This window comes from Bactrocera oleae, chromosome 3, assembly GCF_042242935.1.
Source record: "Bactrocera oleae isolate idBacOlea1 chromosome 3, idBacOlea1, whole genome shotgun sequence".
Taxonomy (NCBI): domain Eukaryota; kingdom Metazoa; phylum Arthropoda; class Insecta; order Diptera; family Tephritidae; genus Bactrocera; species Bactrocera oleae.
Window position 1 is genome coordinate 5,108,309 of NC_091537.1, and position 19,306 is coordinate 5,127,614.

General features: G+C 34.7%; 1 protein-coding gene across 2 annotated transcripts; it reads left to right on the top strand.

Moving 5' to 3' along the window:
- The first annotated feature begins 12,009 nt into the window (after positions 1 to 12,009).
- Positions 12,010 to 19,032, top strand: kel (kelch protein). 2 transcript variants are annotated; one of them, XM_014247784.3, is made up of 10 exons: positions 12,014 to 12,381; positions 12,527 to 12,676; positions 13,715 to 14,116; positions 14,189 to 14,653; positions 14,737 to 15,385; positions 15,449 to 15,573; positions 15,638 to 16,146; positions 16,263 to 16,919; positions 16,982 to 17,397; positions 17,464 to 19,032. In XM_014247784.3, exons 1-10 carry the CDS (start codon positions 12,188 to 12,190, stop codon positions 18,409 to 18,411), a joined length of 4,515 nt encoding a protein of 1,504 aa, XP_014103259.2. In that variant the 5' UTR covers positions 12,014 to 12,187; the 3' UTR covers positions 18,412 to 19,032. The 2 variants fall into 2 exon arrangements, with proteins under 2 accessions (XP_014103261.1, XP_014103259.2); XM_014247786.3 differs by lacking the exons at positions 15,638 to 16,146; positions 16,263 to 16,919; positions 16,982 to 17,397; positions 17,464 to 19,032 and having other exon boundaries at positions 12,010 to 12,381; positions 15,449 to 15,547.
- Positions 19,033 to 19,306: the final 274 nt, after the last annotated feature.

Below are 19,306 nucleotides of genomic sequence, written 5' to 3' on the forward strand. Positions count from 1 at the left end.
GCTATACCATTTTCCTCTATCTCTTTTATATCCAGGAATATTTCCACCCATTCTAGGACGATTTCATTTCGCTCAGCCTTTCTCCTATTGACTATCATAGTTTTTAAAATTATACTTCTGATAAATAAGCTCGACCTATACTTTTATTTGTGGTTTGAAAATATTAATTTTAGACCTCCTTTAAATAGTGAAATTTTTAATTTTAAGTCAAGGGGGTTTAGTATACAGCACTGAGCAGAAAATAATAATATTTAGTAACTTATGCGGAGTCTCAACGCGCCTTCAACCAAAAATTATTTTAAAAGTTTCTTTGGCTTTAAATTTATCACATTTCTGAAACACTTGCTTTTATTAGTGATAATTATATAAGCTTCATAACAATAAAATGCAATGAGCCTCTCTCATTTTTGTTACTCATATTACAAGTGAGAGCCGTAGCATCCTTTGAGAAACTCTTTGCATCCAATATTAGTGTATTTATAGCCAATGAGAATCTGTTTAATGCATTCCTATACTACCTAAAACTACAAACTAAGATTTACGTTAGAAGAAGGCTTAACTTTTCTTGAAAGATTTAAATCTTCAAGGATGACGCTGATTAAGTAAAATGCGTCAAAATAGTTGTATCGGTAACAGCAACCATAACAGAAAGAGGGTCATATTTTGTTATAATTTTCATTCAAATCGCATGTGTTTAGTTTTGGAACTCAAGAAAAATTCCATTACTGTGCAGGATTGTCTTAGTTTATACTTCTTTAGCACGTTATCGGACATATGATTATATAACTGGTTTGGGGTGCTTAGTGAACAGTTTTAAATTCCTTTCAGTGCAACTTTAAGCGTCTTTTCGCAGCCAGATGTGAACCTTTATTTCTTTTTACTGGCGGCACCGTTGTTAATTGATTACCATTTTCCAAATTATATCCTCCATTTATGATGTGATTGCGCCTGGTGAATTTTTAAGAGAATAAATATAATATTTTCTCAGAAGAATTCTTCGCTCTGCATTGTGGCATAGAAACTGTGTATTTAATAGCTGTCTAACAATTTATATTTTCCTCCTTTATTTACAATTTATCTCATTAGTCGCTTTGTATATGATAGTTCGTGGGCATACGGGGCGTATGCGTAACCTAAATCATAGTGTACACATTTTAAACGAAGAAAATCGCCTTTCAACATTTAATTATTCATATTCCAATCCATATATCAACAAATGATAATTGTTTCAAACTTTTCAGCTTAACACATTGTTGAATGGAATAATTTGCCCGCAGTGTTGAAACTAAAGTGATTGATTGCATTGCAATTTCTCATAAAGCCTCTTTTGAGCATACGTAAATTATGAGAAAAACTTATTAAAAAATTGCAATCTCATATTCAATTAAGCTAAAAGCACAGCTAAAAAATTTGTGAATGTAGTAAACAATTATGGCAGCTATCCAAAAAGCATGCAACACAGCAAAAAAAGTAGATAAAAGAACTAGTTCACAATACTATTTTCCTCTTTGTTGTTATCGTTGTAAGAACTTAAGCTGATTAGATGAGCATTGTATGCACTCAACAGTGAAATAGAGCAAACCATAGTAATAAGCGCACATATACACATATTCTTTGGTGGCTGTGTAGCAGGCTTAGTTTTTCTCTGTGTGTGTGTAAGCGCAAGAAAGGCACAAATGTATCCACAAACTCAAATTGCGGGGCTTAAATTATTATGCAACTGCAGAACTTGGGAATTGAAAATCAGTAGGTTATCACAAAGTTTGGCATTACTATTTTTAGCGTTTAACTATTTTCTATTTATATTATATTGTATTTGAATATTTATTTCAAGGCAAAAATATTAAGTAATAATTTCCAAGACTAAATAGACAACCGCTGGAGAAGCGAAGGCACTAACTAAACAAATTTGCTAGCTTTCACTGCAGTTAACTTTTTTTTTATATAGAAAATGTTGATCGCTGAAAGTGGAGCTCTATGCAGAAATTGAAAGAAATTTGCAGCCTTGACGAAGCTTAAAGCCTTGAGCTTTAAAAGTGTAAACCTTAGTTTGTAGAAGTGATTTTCTTTTTTAATATAATTATTATAATTTTCTATTTTTCTGAAAATATTTTTGTTTAAATTTGCAAGTAGAGGAGAAAAACTATTAAAGCATAATTATATAGAAAAATTGCATATTTAAAGCCTAGTCTTAAGATTTGTCGCCGATTCACTTTCGATTTCACTAACTTTTAAGACATTTTCGTCTGTCTAATTTTCTCCAGAAAATTCACTTTTCACCAACATTTTGGTCAACAATAAATTTCGAACCACACCAACTTATTGTGGTTTACGAGTTCGGACGAAACCATTTTATTGCATAAAGTCACTTTGATATTTATTTCGCTTAAAGAAAAGAACATTTCTCGATAGCACTTACAATTCAAATAAATATTTTGCAAACAATACACGAGAACTCATTAACATACAGATTTTGATCATAATAAAGTATGTTGGATTTTATGTTGACAAGTACATCTATTAAAGCGGCTTCTACAAAGAAGCTTCCACATATAAAAATGCAAAAACACCGAGATAAACATGCAATCAAAGCATAATGCGCAAAAATTATACAAGTATATTTACCATAAAGCCAAGCCACGCTCTTAGAATGCGAACGCAAGCACAAACAGACAGACCGAATGACAGACATAATACAGCAGACGTAAAAACTTGCCGCCAGAAGATAAATACTCGCAAAAACCGCTTATATATTATATATTTAAGTGTTTGTATTTGTGTTATGACATTGTTAGCACTTATCGTATTTATAAATATGTATGAATGTGTGTGTATGTATGTCTTAGAAGAAAGTGAAGTCAAGCTAAGCGCCACCAACGGTGACCACATTGAATCAGTGCGTTTGCATTCGAATGTCAAAAACTTTGTCATTATATACAAATCCGCAAAGTAAATCAGCGAATGCGTCGTTAAGTGGTACGTGGGGAAGAGAATGCGTGGTTGCGTGTCACATGCCGGTCGCAGATAATAGGTACCCCGAGCGCTTTTACTGCTTTCATTTTACTGCCCAACATTGGTTTTGGCAATTGTAATTTAATTTTATACATTTTTTTTTTTTTGGGATTTTGCTGTTTCCGTTACATGAGCTTTGAGTTTGGCTTTTAACTTTCGTATTTATTTCTATTTACTTTTGGCAAATGCTCAGCTCATGAAGACACCAGCGATTTATAATTTGATTAGTATACATTCTCTCTTAGATCACATCAACATTTCATAACACACTTTTTAGTCATCTTTCTTATCACATTACATCATTATACTTTTTAACGACATTCTTCAAGCTTTCACGCTTATACCGTTATATGATATAACAGTACAATGTGGGTTTATAACACAAGCTCGTTCATTTATTATGCACTGTATGTTTATATAATTGAATGTTTGTATTAATAATGAGCCAAAGAGCCATTTGCGCCAGCGCGTGCACATAATTGAAGAATTTAATGACAAAGTTAAGCTAATGTGCTTCTGGTTGGCACAACTGTGCTGATTTTCATTACATTACATTTTGGTGGTTAATTATTAAAACTGATGATGATTATTGCTATGCAGAGCTTGTGGGAGTTTATAGCTACTTAGTTGATATATATGACAGAAAGATTTGTAGCTTTACAAAAAGCGGGCAAGTGACTGCTAAAAAGTAATTAATAAGTTTTGTGTTAGTTTAATTAGAATTTTCTGTTCTTTTGTACCTTTGAGGACCTTTAATGGATTTTCCATTGTTCTTTAGTATTTCTGGTTGCAGTAGAATGGCGGTTTTCTATAGGATTCTGTTGTTGAAACTGTGATAACACTACTTATAGGGGGTCTGTTATTTTCCAAGTGATTTTTTTTTTGCTGACGCCTCCTGAAATTTCACTTTATTTTTATTTATTATTTTATTTATTTCCCAAAAACATTAACTCAAGTAAACAAGCTTCTTTTATTCAATTTAACCCGTTACTTTTTTCATGTTGATTTTTGATCTTTTGTATTAAATTTCTTTATCTCCAAAGCATACAAATAAACCTACAACTTTGAAAAAAAGGATTTCTACTTGTAATACAAAATTTTGCGCTCGAAAAAAGTGTTCTTATTAGTTTCGTCATTAAAAACACTCCTTTGAATATTATAAACAGTGAATGCGGTACATTAAATCTATTGAGCTTTCATACAAGTTTATAAGTTGCTCATACATGACATGATGCACGCAAGCGATTTCAAACACCTTAAAATGTGCAGAGCATAATTGCAGCAATGCAATATTTATAAGACATAAGGATATATGGCTGTAGTAGTGATCGATAATTTTTTTTAAGATCTCGAGAAAGAATGCTGTTACAGTTGATACTGAGCAGTGTTTTGTAGCAAAGGTTAGGAATTTAAGCAAGAGCAGGTGAGAATTCCAGAGTTGATAGTTCAGTAAAATATGGCAATTGAATATTACATGAAGAATTTGACGAATGCCTGCAGAACCCACCACGAAATATTTTTCAAACCGTCGATAAAAAATTTACGCCCTACATTGCAACATGCTCAAATTAGTAGAAATTTTTTTTGTTTTGATATTTAAATTTATATACTGTGTATGTATGTAGTAAGTATACAAGTTTTTATCAAATTTATTTAATTTTTTTATCATCATAATAATGAGTATGTATGCATGTATAATGAGATTATATGAGTGTATGCATTAATTCATGCGGTTTTCTAAGAGAGGGCCCTACTAGTGTTATTTCGTGTTCGTTAGTCGTGTTCATCTGTGGCTATATTCATTTCAAAGGTACTGTCACTTCGCGTCGTTTTCAGCCATTTGTTTTAGAGTGAACAACAGTTTGCTTCATTCATTTGAAAATGTCGAAATTTGTACCATTACTTTAACATGAAGAAAAGTGCTGCCGAAAGCCATCGTATTTTACTGGACGTTTATGGTGACCATGCTTTAGCCGAACGAACGTGCCAAAAGTGGTTTGCACGGTTTAAAAGTGGCAATTTCAACTTAGACGATGGAGAACGATCCGGACAGCCAAAAAAATTTCAAGACGAAGAATTGGAGACATTGCTCGACGCAGGTGCATGCCAGACGCAAGAAGAACTTGTAAAAGTATTAGGAGTTGATCAAGCAACCGTTTCAAGACCGCACGAATTATTGTATACACCCACTATATATATATTATATATATGTATATATACTCAATTAATATTGAACAGCAAATATACATATATATATTTTCCTCAATTTATCTGGAAATTAAAAAACTTTTAATTCGATTTAAAATAGAAACACACATCAATGAATTTAATTTTCCACATGCATTTCATTTCTCACTAAAAACGAATAAAATCCGCACAATGTTATTTTAGTAAACCGCAGCTTATTTCAATATAAACTAAATTATAATAAAATAGAAAATATCTAAACTTAATTCAAACGTGTTTAATGAAAATTTGCATAGCAAACACTGCGCATTACAATAGACAACGTAAATTATGTAATCATAGCGGTAAATACAGAATACATAGTATTTATAAATTACGCACTTACAAATTTCAAAGCTTCATGATATCCAAATTTAAAAATAAAATCTCATGCAACACACTAGCCTTACCCGAAACTACAACACGGCGTATACGCAACTTTTGCGCAGTGACCATTAGTTCGGCGCGTACGCGCGTTTATGCGTCATTTTTTTAACTTCGCCATTACAAAATACACCTTAACGCATTAATATATACACCTCGATGTTTGTTTTATATATACCGTTAACGTTCCATACCGCATTCCTCCATTCTGAGCACTCCACAAACTATTTAAACGCACTTGCGAGTGCTTTTCCTACGCCAATGTCTCCTTTGTTTGACAATTTGCATTGTCTACATATTCGATTTTACTGCTATACCGTTAGCGCTTGTTACAACTTGCTAAAAGAGATTTGCTGTGACTTTGGTTTTCACTCTCAGCTCTCATCAGTTGTCAATGTCAATTGGAAATCCAACGTAATTTTCTTTACATCGTATTTTATGCGCTATTTGTGGTTCTTTCATTCTTCACAGTTACTTAGTTTGCATGGTTATGCTTTGTGTTTTTCGTAATTTGATATTGATTTGCGCATTGGGATTTTTTGATTATGGGGCGATTTTGGTATACAAATGGAGATAGTTTTTGTTTGCTTAAGCGTGTGTATGTAAATAAAATGTGGAGTCACTCAATAGTTTGAAATGAAAAAGTTTTCAATAAACTGAGGCAAAAGTGGAACTAAGAGTTTTTGTGCAGTTGCCTAAATTAAATAGGTTGTTTGTGTCTTCATTGCTTAAGCGGAAGTTTCTAATGGCAAATGCTTGTTAGTCATAGTAACTTTAGACATAGTTCTATAAATGTACTTCGTTACTATAAGAAGTAGCAATAACATTATTTAATTGGCATTTCTTAGAGAGGCAAAGACTTTTAAAAGCCAAAATCAGAAAGCATAACCTTTCAATATATTTATATATTGCTAGAAAAATTATTAAATTTATTGCAAACTTTGTGTAAATCAGATGATCATCGCTTATGGCTGCGTTAACGTTTCACAAGTTCATATTTTTTTATTCATTGTTGTTTTATTCTTGATTGCTTACTTATATTGTATATTCTTCAAAAGCAGAAAGCATAATTTTTAATTACTCAATAAATTTACATATTCCTAGCAAAATTAATAAATTGTATTGCAAACTTTGCATTAATTAGCTGAGCATGGCTTATATCTGCTTAAGTGTTTCACAAGTCCATTATGTTTTTCTTTATTTCTTCTCTTATTTTTAAAATTTATTTTTGATAACTTGTGCCTACGTAAACGTTTCACAAGTTCATATTTTTTCTTTATTTCTTCATTTGTTATTTTATTTATTCTTGATTGGTTTTTTAGCTGTGCTATAATGTTTCACAAGTTCATATTATATGAATAGATATACTTGAAGACTTGATATGAAAGACTAAAAAACTTAAACTTATAAAAAAATTTCATTTTTAAAAAAATTTGCACATCTTTTTACTTTTTTGCTATTTTGCAACCAAATTTATAAAAATAACATCCATATATGTGTGTACTAGGTTTAATACTCATTACGGTTTACACTCTAATAATCAATCATTTTTAGTCCGATACACTCGCCGAGTGCTTTGCATTTTCTAACTCAACCAAAAAAAATTACATATTTTTAAGCCCAAGTTTCCCTACACATACATAGATACTTCAGTAATGTCCGCTTTAAAAACTACTCAAAATATGAAAATGCGATATTTACACCAATTAAATTGCATTAAATTTTGCATTAACCTCATCAGCTAATTAAGGAAAGTGTACATGACCATCAAGCGTGTGTCAGCTTACTATGCCTATCCACATGTGATTAAATGAACACTTGTGTGGCAGGTTGACTGGGTGCGGTCGATTGCAAAATAATTAAATGTTACTCATACGCCATGTATGATCAACTAACAACAGCTGTCATTATGGCTAGCGAATATGAGAGGGCTACATATATACGCACACATGCTTATACTGATATGTAGCTTGTAACTAAATACACACTTGTGCAAAATATTTTCCACTTCATATATAAGTATACATATATGTATATATATTATATATACAAGGAAATTGTACGGTACCAGTGTACTCTATAGCAACCCCTGAGAATGTGATTATTATACTACCACGGTGCACAAATCATGCACATATACATATACACACATATACACACATTTGCATATATTACGCGAGTGATAAATATTGCCTTTAAGCATCGACGAGTTAACTGGCAATTAAGCTGATAAGCAATTATTTGCGTAACACTTCATTGCCAGTTGAATAGGGCAATTTGAGAGAATGGTGGGGAGCACAGCTTTTTTGATTGCGTTAATAACTGTCATAATTATTTGGTTGTACACACGAGAAAAGTTGAGCACACACGAACGCGTTGTGCGTTTTAAATGATTAATGAGCGGGATTTTGCGATTTATTTTGTGCTTAGTTGCGCTACAGCGAACCTAAAATTCACGTATAATTTAATATAAAAATTTACATATGTATATATATATATCATTTCAATTATGATAACGAATATAAGAACCGATTTCGTAAATATTTGGAAGTTAATAATAAATTATTCTTTGATCTCTGTTGTATTATGGTGATCAGTATCTCATCTGCGGTTACGAAATGCAATATGATAAATATTTATGCAATTCAAGCAATTTTCTACAGAAATTCCTGCAATTTTTTGCTTTAGGAAAACAAAAACCAACTGTCGTTTTATGAACGTTGTTTTCATGTTTCGCAAGTTGTTGAGCGGAAAGTTCGAAACTTTCAAAGAAATTCAAGAGCAAATCACATACAATAAAATTCATGAATAATTCAAGCAGCAATTCGCAATACTACGACTGCCAAAGAAATGTGTAAATCACAACAAACACAACAAATACGCGCAATGATAAGTAGGCTGTAGGCTTACTTCGTTTCGCAAATCTAACGGTACAAATTTTACTTATGTGTGGGTACCTTCAGGCTTGGCTGCTCAGTCGAGCCCACGTATTTTTGACATTGAACCGAATATTGACTTAGCCAGCAACACAAATTGCGATAAATATATATTCTATATTAGCAGATAAGTATTCAACAAATATAATTAATTTTTATTAGACTTAAGCAATTTTTTACATGCTAGGTTAAAGTCTATTGGTTTGAGCATGAGCTAACTATATGAACTCTTTAATCACTTTTCAATAACCGTTGATGATGGCATTTTATAATAATTTAGAGGATTGATTAGGAAATTAAAGCCTCAGTAGAAGCTTCAAGCCAACATCCAGATTCCGGCTAAATTTACAAAAATTAAACTTTTTCCGATTATTTGAACAGACCTCCTTCTTCCTATATCTGGAAAAGTATAAATTGCATGATTTTTATTTATACAATGATATGCCTCTAAATATTCGAATGGAAGAACTTTCTACAAATTATTATTTATAGTACGTAAATCTTTGAAGAACACAAACATGCGAAGAAAAACAAACTTTGCTTTGCTCTAGAGAAGATGATTAGTTGTAACATAGTATATGGACAACGTTCATCCATAAAATTATCAAACTTTTCGCAGTAATCCAACTTGACGCCAATGGCTATTTAATTATTGTGTCTATTTTAGCGAGGCAAGAGGTGCCACTCAAAGTGAATATTGAAATAAGTTTTGGTCCCTCGATATAAAAAATAGCTATGAAATAGCCGGTCTAACGGGGCATAGCAAGAAGTAGAAGATGTCAATAAAGTTAGAAAGTTATAGCTTTGCAACAGTTGATAGCGTATGTTATAAGTGAATAAAATTTTATTTACTTTCCCTTGCACATAAATCAACGAATTAATTTTAGTGCCTGAAAGTCCAAACTAAGCTTTGCTGGATAAATTTTTATTTATTTACCTACCCCTAAGTACTTGAAAAATAATCCTTAACACACTAAAAATGTATATAAATAGCCAGCGACATTCTATTTTAATCATACGAGTAAGCTTTAGTACAATGGACTGCCAACAGGTGTCATGTTACTCATACGCCCTGTCGTAAATGCAGACTGGCTTTTAATTACAAAACAATGCACATAAAAATAACGGCAATAATCCATGTAATTATACATAGTGTTACTAATCTTATTTGACTGCGTTTTGGCTTTTATTATTTTGTCTTTGTTTTTGTTTTTCTATTCTTCCCTGTCATTAGCGCACGAAAGGGACACATATTTTACAATTGTCTGAGGAAAAGACATTAAACGCCAACCATGCAAGCTTTCATTAGTTGTCTCGTAGCTGACTATATACATATAAACATACAGTGCATACATACATATATCTATTACGTAAAAGAAATGCTATAAATTGAAGCTGGACCACAATTAAATTACGAGTTACAAACAAAGCCATTAAAGAAAACTACTTGCGGAATAGTAGAGAAGGGAAAGCATAAAAAGGAAGGAAATTAAATGGGGGAGAGTAAAGAGTGTAGTGCAGTTATTAGTGGCATATTTAAAAGCATTTAGGTACTCACAGAGTTACAGCTGGAGCAACAGACGAAACTCCACCGACGCTGGCTGATAACGCGCTTCTTTACGACGCTTTTTATTATTGTTTGTATTGTACTTTATTAAATAGTAGTTTTTAAGTTTTTTTACTGCACATTCTACTTAGTTTATTTTATATATTTTTTTAACTTTCTGTCCATCACGTGATCAAAAAATATTAAAAATATAAATAGCTGTTTAAAAAGTAAAGACAGCGTCGAAAGCAAAACAAGAAGTAGAACAAGATTACGTATATATCTAAAGAACCAAAAACGAACCTTTTGCTATACAGAGTCATATAAAAAAAATTAAAAAGGGATTATAAAGGGAAATAGCTCTGAAAAACCTCTCTTTTTCTTAATTTTTACCGTTAGATGACCACAGCTACAACATCGAAATCTGAAGCTTCGAAACAGACCGTTACAACAACAATTTGGTCCAAAATCCAAGTCCTACACTTAAAATTCTGCAACAATATATGACAACTAAGCCAGTCTCTTCATAAAACTTTTTGGCCTTAGTTATTAACAGTTTTCTCATGGCCACAAATATTCATTAAAAAAAAAAAACAAAGCTTATTATCCCCCAATACTGAATTCTAATTGAGTTAAGAGCGAATGCAGACTCCATTACATTTCATAGACTCAAAGTGGAAGTGCCATTAAAACAAAGCTGGCGGCGTGCATAGAAGCCGTTACTTTCACAACATCACACAAAGTAAATGGGATACGCACGTTATGCTGAAGATTTGGCTTTCATTGCTTGTGTCACAGTGCTTCACTCAAAGAGCAACACATGCAGTTAAATGCCATATGCCGGCAAGACGCAAGCTCATAGCCTGTGACTGAAGCTGCAGTTGATGCTCGGTAATTCAAACGATGAAATTATGCCATTAGCGCATCCGGATCAAAGTCAAAATTGCTACAAAAGGGAGCTTGTTCGAAGATAAAGATTATAAAGAATAAGGTGGTACTTTACAGAGGGGGGCACTAAACTAACGAACGTTAGGGAAATAACACTTTTTTATCTATCTCAATTTAGAAAAATAATAAACAAAAAAAATTTTAATTTTTCTTTTTTACATTTTCTCACAAAATTTCAGAAACTCTTCTATCAACTTCTTTTTCACATTTATTTATAAAAGTCATAGTATTACAAAACTTTTTATATGTTTATATTCTCTGTTCAAATAGTTTTAATTAATTGTTAAAGGTGAATTGTTTTATTTCACCTATTTATCTACTTTAACTTGTTATTACTTTCGCCAATAAATAACGTTTTTATTTAGAAATCTATAGATAAACACTTTTTATGATTATTTTATCTGTAAGTTTTTATCAGCAAACTGTCGACCAATCGCCTACGAATCTCAAATGGAACTAAATTTTTATTATCCTGCCTTTTGCGGCTATCAACTCCAAAAATGATAAAAAAGCTTAAAAAGAAAAGCTTTAACAACCGTTTGCGGCGTTCCGCTAAGCTTTCTTTACTTCGCTCAGCAAGCACCGAGTGTTAAAAATTTTTGATGCATACATTTGGGCGCACTACGGCAGATATAGATACTTTAAGTTGACGATAATTTATAACAAAAATATTGACATATTCTCGCACACAAAACTATGAAAAAAATTATTTAATATACATTAAAAAAAAAATTGTTTCTTGAATATGTATATATATGTATTTATTATTATTATTATTTTCCTTTTTTTTCCAAAAAGACTTTTGAAATATTTAATTATAAGGACTTATTGTCGCTAATTACATTTCATTCATTCTCCATCACATGGCACACCCTGTTCGATCAGCTGTAACCGGTTAATCGGAAATATGCGGCAGCACAACTTTAAAATTTTGTGTAGAGAAAGAGAAGAGCATAGAAAAGAAAAGTAGTCAAAAGAAAAATATCGAAGAAACAACTTGATTTGTTGAATTGTTTGTCTGTTTATATTTAATTATTTAGGAAAAATTCTACATTTTTAAGTTCAAATAGTTGTGTGAAAAAAGCTACCGCTTAGCGGCCCACAATCAGTGGAATTAGGTACGAGTGTTTGGTGCATGATATCGTTGAGTGCACTGCTGACCAAATACACGCTGGGCATCATGAACAACTTAGGACACAATCAGCCAACGGGTGGAGCAGGTTCTGGTGCAGGTGGCGGTGGAGGAGTCGGCGGCGGCAGCGGTATTGGCAACAACAATGGCAATGTTATACAAAATCCAGCAGCAGAAGGTAGCATGGAACGCGGCAGGTAGGAGCTTGTTTATCAACTTTCATTTATTGACTTATTGCGTTTATTTTTTTCTTATTTATGTATAATTGGATATATATTATATTTATAAATGTTTTTTTACATTGCTGTCTAATATGCATATATTAATTGAAATTTGAAACAGTTGCTTGCTACGCTATGCAAGTCAAAATTCTTTGGATGAAAGCTCACAGAAACATATTCAACGCCCAAACGGCAAAGATCGCACCGTTGGACAGTATCATAATGAGCAACACACAACCCGTTCATTTGAGGCCATGAACGAAATGCGCAAGTAAGTGTCGAAAAACGAATTTTTAATTATTTGCACATCGTGCATATTTTTCCTACTCAAGGCAAGCAAACGTGCCAAAAACATTGCATATACTGCACATAAATATTTATGTTGTTAATTAAAATTTTAAATTTATTTTTGCAAATTTCGGGCGCCGGTATACACACAACATAATGCCGTCTTTCATTGTCAATACTTAAAATAAATAACAGCTGTAGTGTATTAATCTTACATGCTTACGAATGAACAAATGATTAATTGTGCACACAATACACTAGCACACAACAGCTTTGTTTAATTACGTCGAGCTTTTCATTTCACTCTTAACTTGTTTGGATCAACGTATGCACGTTGTTATGTGTACGCTACAAACAAAGCGATAACTTGTTTGGCACGTAGCGATACTATGCGCCTTTTGCAATGCTAGAAGTAATTAATAAACTAAACACATCTTCATATAGGAAATAGTATTTTCCATAATAAATAAGTTCACACCTAGCAATGTTGTACTAGATTTAATGTTTTGTGGACAGTCGGTGTGCGCAAAAGGTAGCGTATTTGAACTTCATCAAGGCTATACATTAAATATTTAACTTTATACAAAATAAATATTGATATTTTTATATACATATGCCTTGAACTTGCCCCTTAATGAGACTTTTTGTAGGTTTTTTTTTTGACACCGTCTGTTTATTTTTATAAAATGATTTGCCGTTTGACAATACCTTCAGACAATGCATACGCAAAAATGTACGTATGCATATATGCATGTAAATATGCAGAGTGTCGATAATGCACGGAAAAACAACAGTATTAATTTACTTAGCATTGTTTTGTATGTAGAGTAATGCTGTTACTCGAAGTAACATAAAAAGTTTATTTTCTAGCCACATAACGCATTTTCCATAAATATTTTTGACTAAGGCCTGTAGTGTAAAAAAATTTTGTTTAAATTCTTATTTAAGGGCGCTTTGTAAACATTTTAAGCCTTCAATGCAACCTCCATAATTTGTATTAAATAAACAATTTACCGTTTAGGCAAAATTTACTCTGTGATGTAACATTAGTGGCCGATGATATCGAGATACCGGCGCATAAAATGGTGCTTGCCTCCTGCAGTCCATACTTCTATGCCATGTTCACCGGATTTGAGGAATCACGACAGGGCCGTATAACACTACAAGGTGTTGATCATCGTGCGCTGGAACTGCTCATCGAATATGTGTACACATCGACTGTAGAAGTGAACGAAGACAATGTACAAGTGTTATTAACCGCTGCGAACTTACTGCAGCTAACAGACGTGCGTGAGGCCTGTTGCGATTACTTGCAGACACAATTGGATGCCAGCAACTGTTTGGGCATACGTGAATTTGCCGACATACACGGTTGCGTTGATTTGCTAAACTATGCAGATACTTACATAGAACAACATTTCAAGTAAGTACTAACCTTCAAATTTTTGCTGTAGACGCTCATCATTAAAATAATTTTTATTTTTTTTTTTTGTAGTGAAGTAATTCAATTCGATGAATTTCTCAATTTGAATCACGAACAAGTGATAACTTTAATATGCAACGATCGCATTTGTGTGCCATGTGAGGAGAAAGTTTATGAATGTGTAATATCATGGATACGCTATGATCCGACTATGCGCGAACAGTTCACTGCTATACTCATGGAACATGTACGCCTGCCCTTTCTCTCCAAAGAATACATAACGCAACGCGTCGACAAGGAGCCATTGTTGGAAGGCAATATAATATGCAAGAATTTAATAATAGAAGCATTAACATATCATCTGCTGCCAAATGACACCAAATCTGCACGTACCATACCACGCAAACCAGTGGGCCTGCCGAAGATACTCTTAGTCATTGGTGGTCAAGCACCCAAGGCAATACGTTCAGTAGAGTGTTACGATCTGCGTGAAGAAAAGTGGTATCAAGCGGCTGAAATGCCAAATAGACGTTGTCGGTTAGTATTGATTGCTTCTCACTAAGTAATAAATACCATATAATTATTTATGTTTCTGAATTCATATGCATTTACGCTCACAGCGCTGGTTTGGCGGTGCTTGGCGATAAGGTGTTTGCCGTTGGTGGCTTCAACGGCTCTTTGCGCGTGCGTACCGTGGATGTGTACGATCCGGCCACAGATCAGTGGCTTACATGTAATAGCATGGAGGCGCGCCGCTCCACGCTCGGTGTTGCCGTATTGCATGGCTGCATTTATGCTGTGGGTGGTTTTGATGGTACAACGGGTCTCAGTAGCGCAGAGGTATTCGATCCTAAAAGCGAATTGTGGCGTCTTATAGCATCAATGTCCACACGTCGCAGTTCTGTTGGTGTTGGTGTTGTTAATGGTTTACTCTACGCCGTTGGTGGTTATGATGGTTTTTCGCGTCAATGCTTATCATCGGTGGAACGCTATAATCCAGAGACTGACATGTGGACACCCGTAGCTGATATGTCGGCACGCCGTTCGGGTGCCGGTGTGGGTGTGTTGAATAATATACTCTACGCCGTTGGCGGTCATGATGGTCCCATGGTGCGTAAATCTGTCGAAGCATATGATTCCGATTCCAATACATGGCATGCTGTAGCTGATATGGCCTATTGTCGACGCAATGCAGGAGTTGTGGCTCACGATGGTGTATTGTTTGTTGTGGGCGGTGATGATGGCACCTCGAATTTAGGTTCAGTTGAGGTATGACAGTTTAATGCTAATTTTTCAGTATATATATATTTAATAAATCAACGATTTTATTAGGTTTACTGCCCAGAAACTGACACCTGGCGCATATTGCCTGCTTCCATGACTATCGGACGCAGCTACGCCGGTGTATGTATGATAGATAAGCCCATGTGAATGGAAGAGCAGGGTGCAATGGCACGGTATGCCTTTACATTAAAAAAAAAAAAAAAATATTTATATATGTAATTTTTTTTTAATTCTTAGCCAAGCCAATGCAGCAGCCGGTGGTATCATAGATGATGAAAATAGTCAAGCTGAGGGCAGCAATGTCGAGGGTGCAGTCGGTTACTCACGTAATGACGCGCACATCAACTTAGGCAACAATGGCAATAGCAATGCTTCCCAACAACAACAACAACAACAACAACAGCAAAATCATCCACACTACGAAAATATCTATGAATCACTTGAGCAATATAATACTGCAGCTGTTGCTGCTGCTGCTGCTGGTGCTGGTGTCAACGCTGTTGCCCCTGCTGATGCATTGCCCCAACCTCAAGCCGACGCCAATGTAAATCCACCCAACATTAATAATCTTAACAATACCAACAACAACGCTAACAGCAACAATCAATCACGCATTCTACCCAATATAAGCTATAGAAATGATCTCTACGATCGCACAAACACTACATCCCCAGCTTATGACGTGCCACGTGCCGTGCGTTCCGGTTTGGGATTTCGACGCAATTTCCACATTGATCTACAAGGCGGTAAGTTGGTGTTTCCCAATAGTAAAGGGATTCGTTTTTTTATTTTTTATTTTTTAATTTTTTTTAATTTTTTTTTTAAATAAATAATACTAAATAATCCTCACTTTTCTCAAAAGCCAATCGTTTTAACGCTTCACGAACCAGTGCATCCAACACAGCGCCCACCTCGGTTTATGGCAGTAACAACAACTGTCAACGCCAGCGTAGTTTCGATGACACCGAATCCCAAAATTATTACAATTTCAATTACCAGCCAAGTTTACGTTACGAAAATATTTACGAACAAATACGTGATGAACCCATTTACCGAAATACCGGCAGCGGCGCTAGAGTCTATGGGCGTTTAGATGTTATTGGTCATGGTATTGGTCGTATTGAGCGTCATTTGAGCTCATCATGCGGCAATATTGATCACTACAACCTGGGTGGCCATTATGCAGTACTCGGCCACTCGCATTTCGGCACTGTCGGTCACATACGTTTAAATACCAGTGCTAGCGTTACCAATGCACCAATTATTAATAGTGGTTGTAGCATGAATACGGCAGTAACAAATACCACTGCGTCCACAGCAACTAATGTGACCACAACGTGCAGTCAAAGAGATGCCAATAATGTTAAAAACAGCGCTTCATCCTTCTTTAGCTGTTTGCAGGGCGAAAATGCACAGAGTATGAGCAATATATATCGTGCTTCTGTCGGTATAGGTAGCGGCATGGCGACCACATGTGCAACTGGTGGTGGACAACAGATACCCACGCAATTCAATTGTGGTAAGTCTCCAAAAAAAAATAGTTTTTTAATTTGTTAAATTGTATATCTATTATTATTGTAGTTGTACCGAATAATACTAAAGAACGAGAACCACGTTCGGCCTCTGCGGGCCCAATATCAATAAGTACTAATAATGGCAATGCCAATGATGGACCCGCCACTTCCTCGGGCACACGCCAAACAGGCGCTATACCAAAAATTAAAGCGCTCGCTTTAAACTCAAAGCCCAGCACTTCTTCAAATAATGCCAACAACATTGCAACAGAGAAGACAGTCTGCATTAAAAATGCAATCACCAAAAAGCCAACAAACAATACGAACAGCGCAGCGTCAGCGACAACAGCTAAAACAAGCACAACCAGCCCCGAGCACACCGCAAATTCGAGCACCTTGAATCGCATTTCCAAATCCAGTCTGCAATGGTTGCTGGTAAACAAATGGTTGCCATTATGGATTGGACAGGGACCAGAGTGCAAGGTATGTCAGGGTATAAGTAAAAAACTAAAACTCAAATTAAAAAATATTTTCTCGCAACCCTTACAGGTTATCGACTTCAATTTTATGTTTTCCCGCGATTGTAGTGGTTGTGACGCTGCTTCCGCCGCCACGCATATGTCCAATCCATATTATACGCCACGTTTGGGTGGCATGATGCCACATGATTTAATGCGTTTTAGTGCAGCTAATGCTGAGATCCACGCGCCATGTGCAGCCGCTTCGACGGCCTTGAGGCGCGATCTCAACATGCGACCGCGCGCCTTGAATCGTTTGCGTGAATACGAGCAGAATCGACGTGATACGGCCACACATCGTTACGAGGATCCTTCGTATGAAAATGTACACGTACATTGGCAAAATGGTTTTGAGTTTGGACGTTCGCGTGATTATGAACATAATCATCAAAATGCAACAGGCACAACACGCCCACAGCTACAACGTGCGCGCTCCGAAAGTCCAAATTTTAACACACAACAACGACGCATACGCCAAAATTCCACTGCAACACAAAGTGGCAATAACGTTCCACCTGCCGCCGGCTTTAGCACAACAAAATACATAGACACATTCAAGAATTATGTGCTCAATGCGGAAAACAACACGTTCAAACCGAAACTGAAATCTGAGAATAGTGACGTTTTAAATTGTGCAGCGAGTGGTAGTGGAAGTGTAAGTGGCGCCGCTGAAGTAATAATAAATCCCTTAGCAGATAATCTTGACGGAAATGAAACTCCGCCAGTTGCCGAGCTCGAAGCTGATATGGATGAGATCGTCGCTGGCATTAGCAATGAAACGGCGGCTTGCAGTGCCATTGCCAATATAGATGATAATGAAGGTGAACAACCCGTAAATTCAAATCGAGTAGCAAATGTTACTGGAAGAGAAAATATATACATAAATGACAACGAGACTGATGCAACAAAGACAAAAGCCACTAACGACAGCAACAATATGAATGTAAAGTCTACTAACAAGGAACAAAACGACGATTGAAAGCACAAGCAATTATTGCATTGCTATGCAACAACAAAATATGCTAAGATGAGCAAACTATATGTTATCTGATACATAAAGAGATAACTAAGAATTTTGCAGATGGAGAAATCGTAGAAATAATAAGAAACCCAGTAGTTTTGAGTATTAACTTTTCAGTTGAGCAAAACAGCAGAATTTTAAAATGTATATCAGAATTAAATATTCAATTTCGTAGTGAACAGTAGCCATATGTATGAAATTAGCAAACAGCAATGAAAAAATCTACACATCCATTAAAATAATGTTCTAACTATATACGCGCTCATAAAACCAGCAATGTGCGATTTCCTTAGGCAAAATACACATTTTGCAATATAGCGTAAAATTAGATAACTTAACAGGATTTATCCCTTTGTATTTTCGACGTGTTTTTTTAGTTACATGTTTATACTCATGTTAACTTTTAATTATGTATAAGTAAAACATATGTATACGTTTTTTTTCTATTTACACATTATTGCATTATTCATTGCATGGGTTTTACAATATTCTCATTGCTCTGTTGTTTATTCTATAAATATATAGTATGTACTAATTTATTTGATAAAGACAATACATGTAAAAATACCTATGAACATATTTAATAACAAAGTTGTTTATTTTACCCATAAAACTACAGGCACATAAGAACTGCCACCACTGTACGGGGTGTATTCAAAGAAAAAGGTGATTTTTGAATTTTTTTGAAAAGCACTTATATATTCATCAATATCTATTTGGTACGCTTCAAAGCATCCTCATCGGATATAAATAATACATTTGTGTCAAAGCTTTTTCCAATCCTCGTAGCACTTCTGAAATGCGTTTTTCGGTATGGCCATGAGCTCTTTCTTCAATTCTGACTTAATTACGG

What these genes read in the sequence shown, in the direction of transcription:
- kel (XM_014247786.3), top strand. Translation starts at nt 12,188, where the DNA reads ATGATATCGTTGAGTGCACTGCTGACCAAATACACGCTGGGCATCATG. An exon ending in GGTAGCATGGAACGCGGCAG is followed by an intron (nt 12,382 to 12,526) that starts GTAGGAGCTTGT and finishes AATTTGAAACAG; the next exon opens with TTGCTTGCTACGCTATGCAA. An exon ending in ATGCCAAATAGACGTTGTCG is followed by an intron (nt 14,654 to 14,736) that starts GTTAGTATTGAT and finishes TTACGCTCACAG; the next exon opens with CGCTGGTTTGGCGGTGCTTG.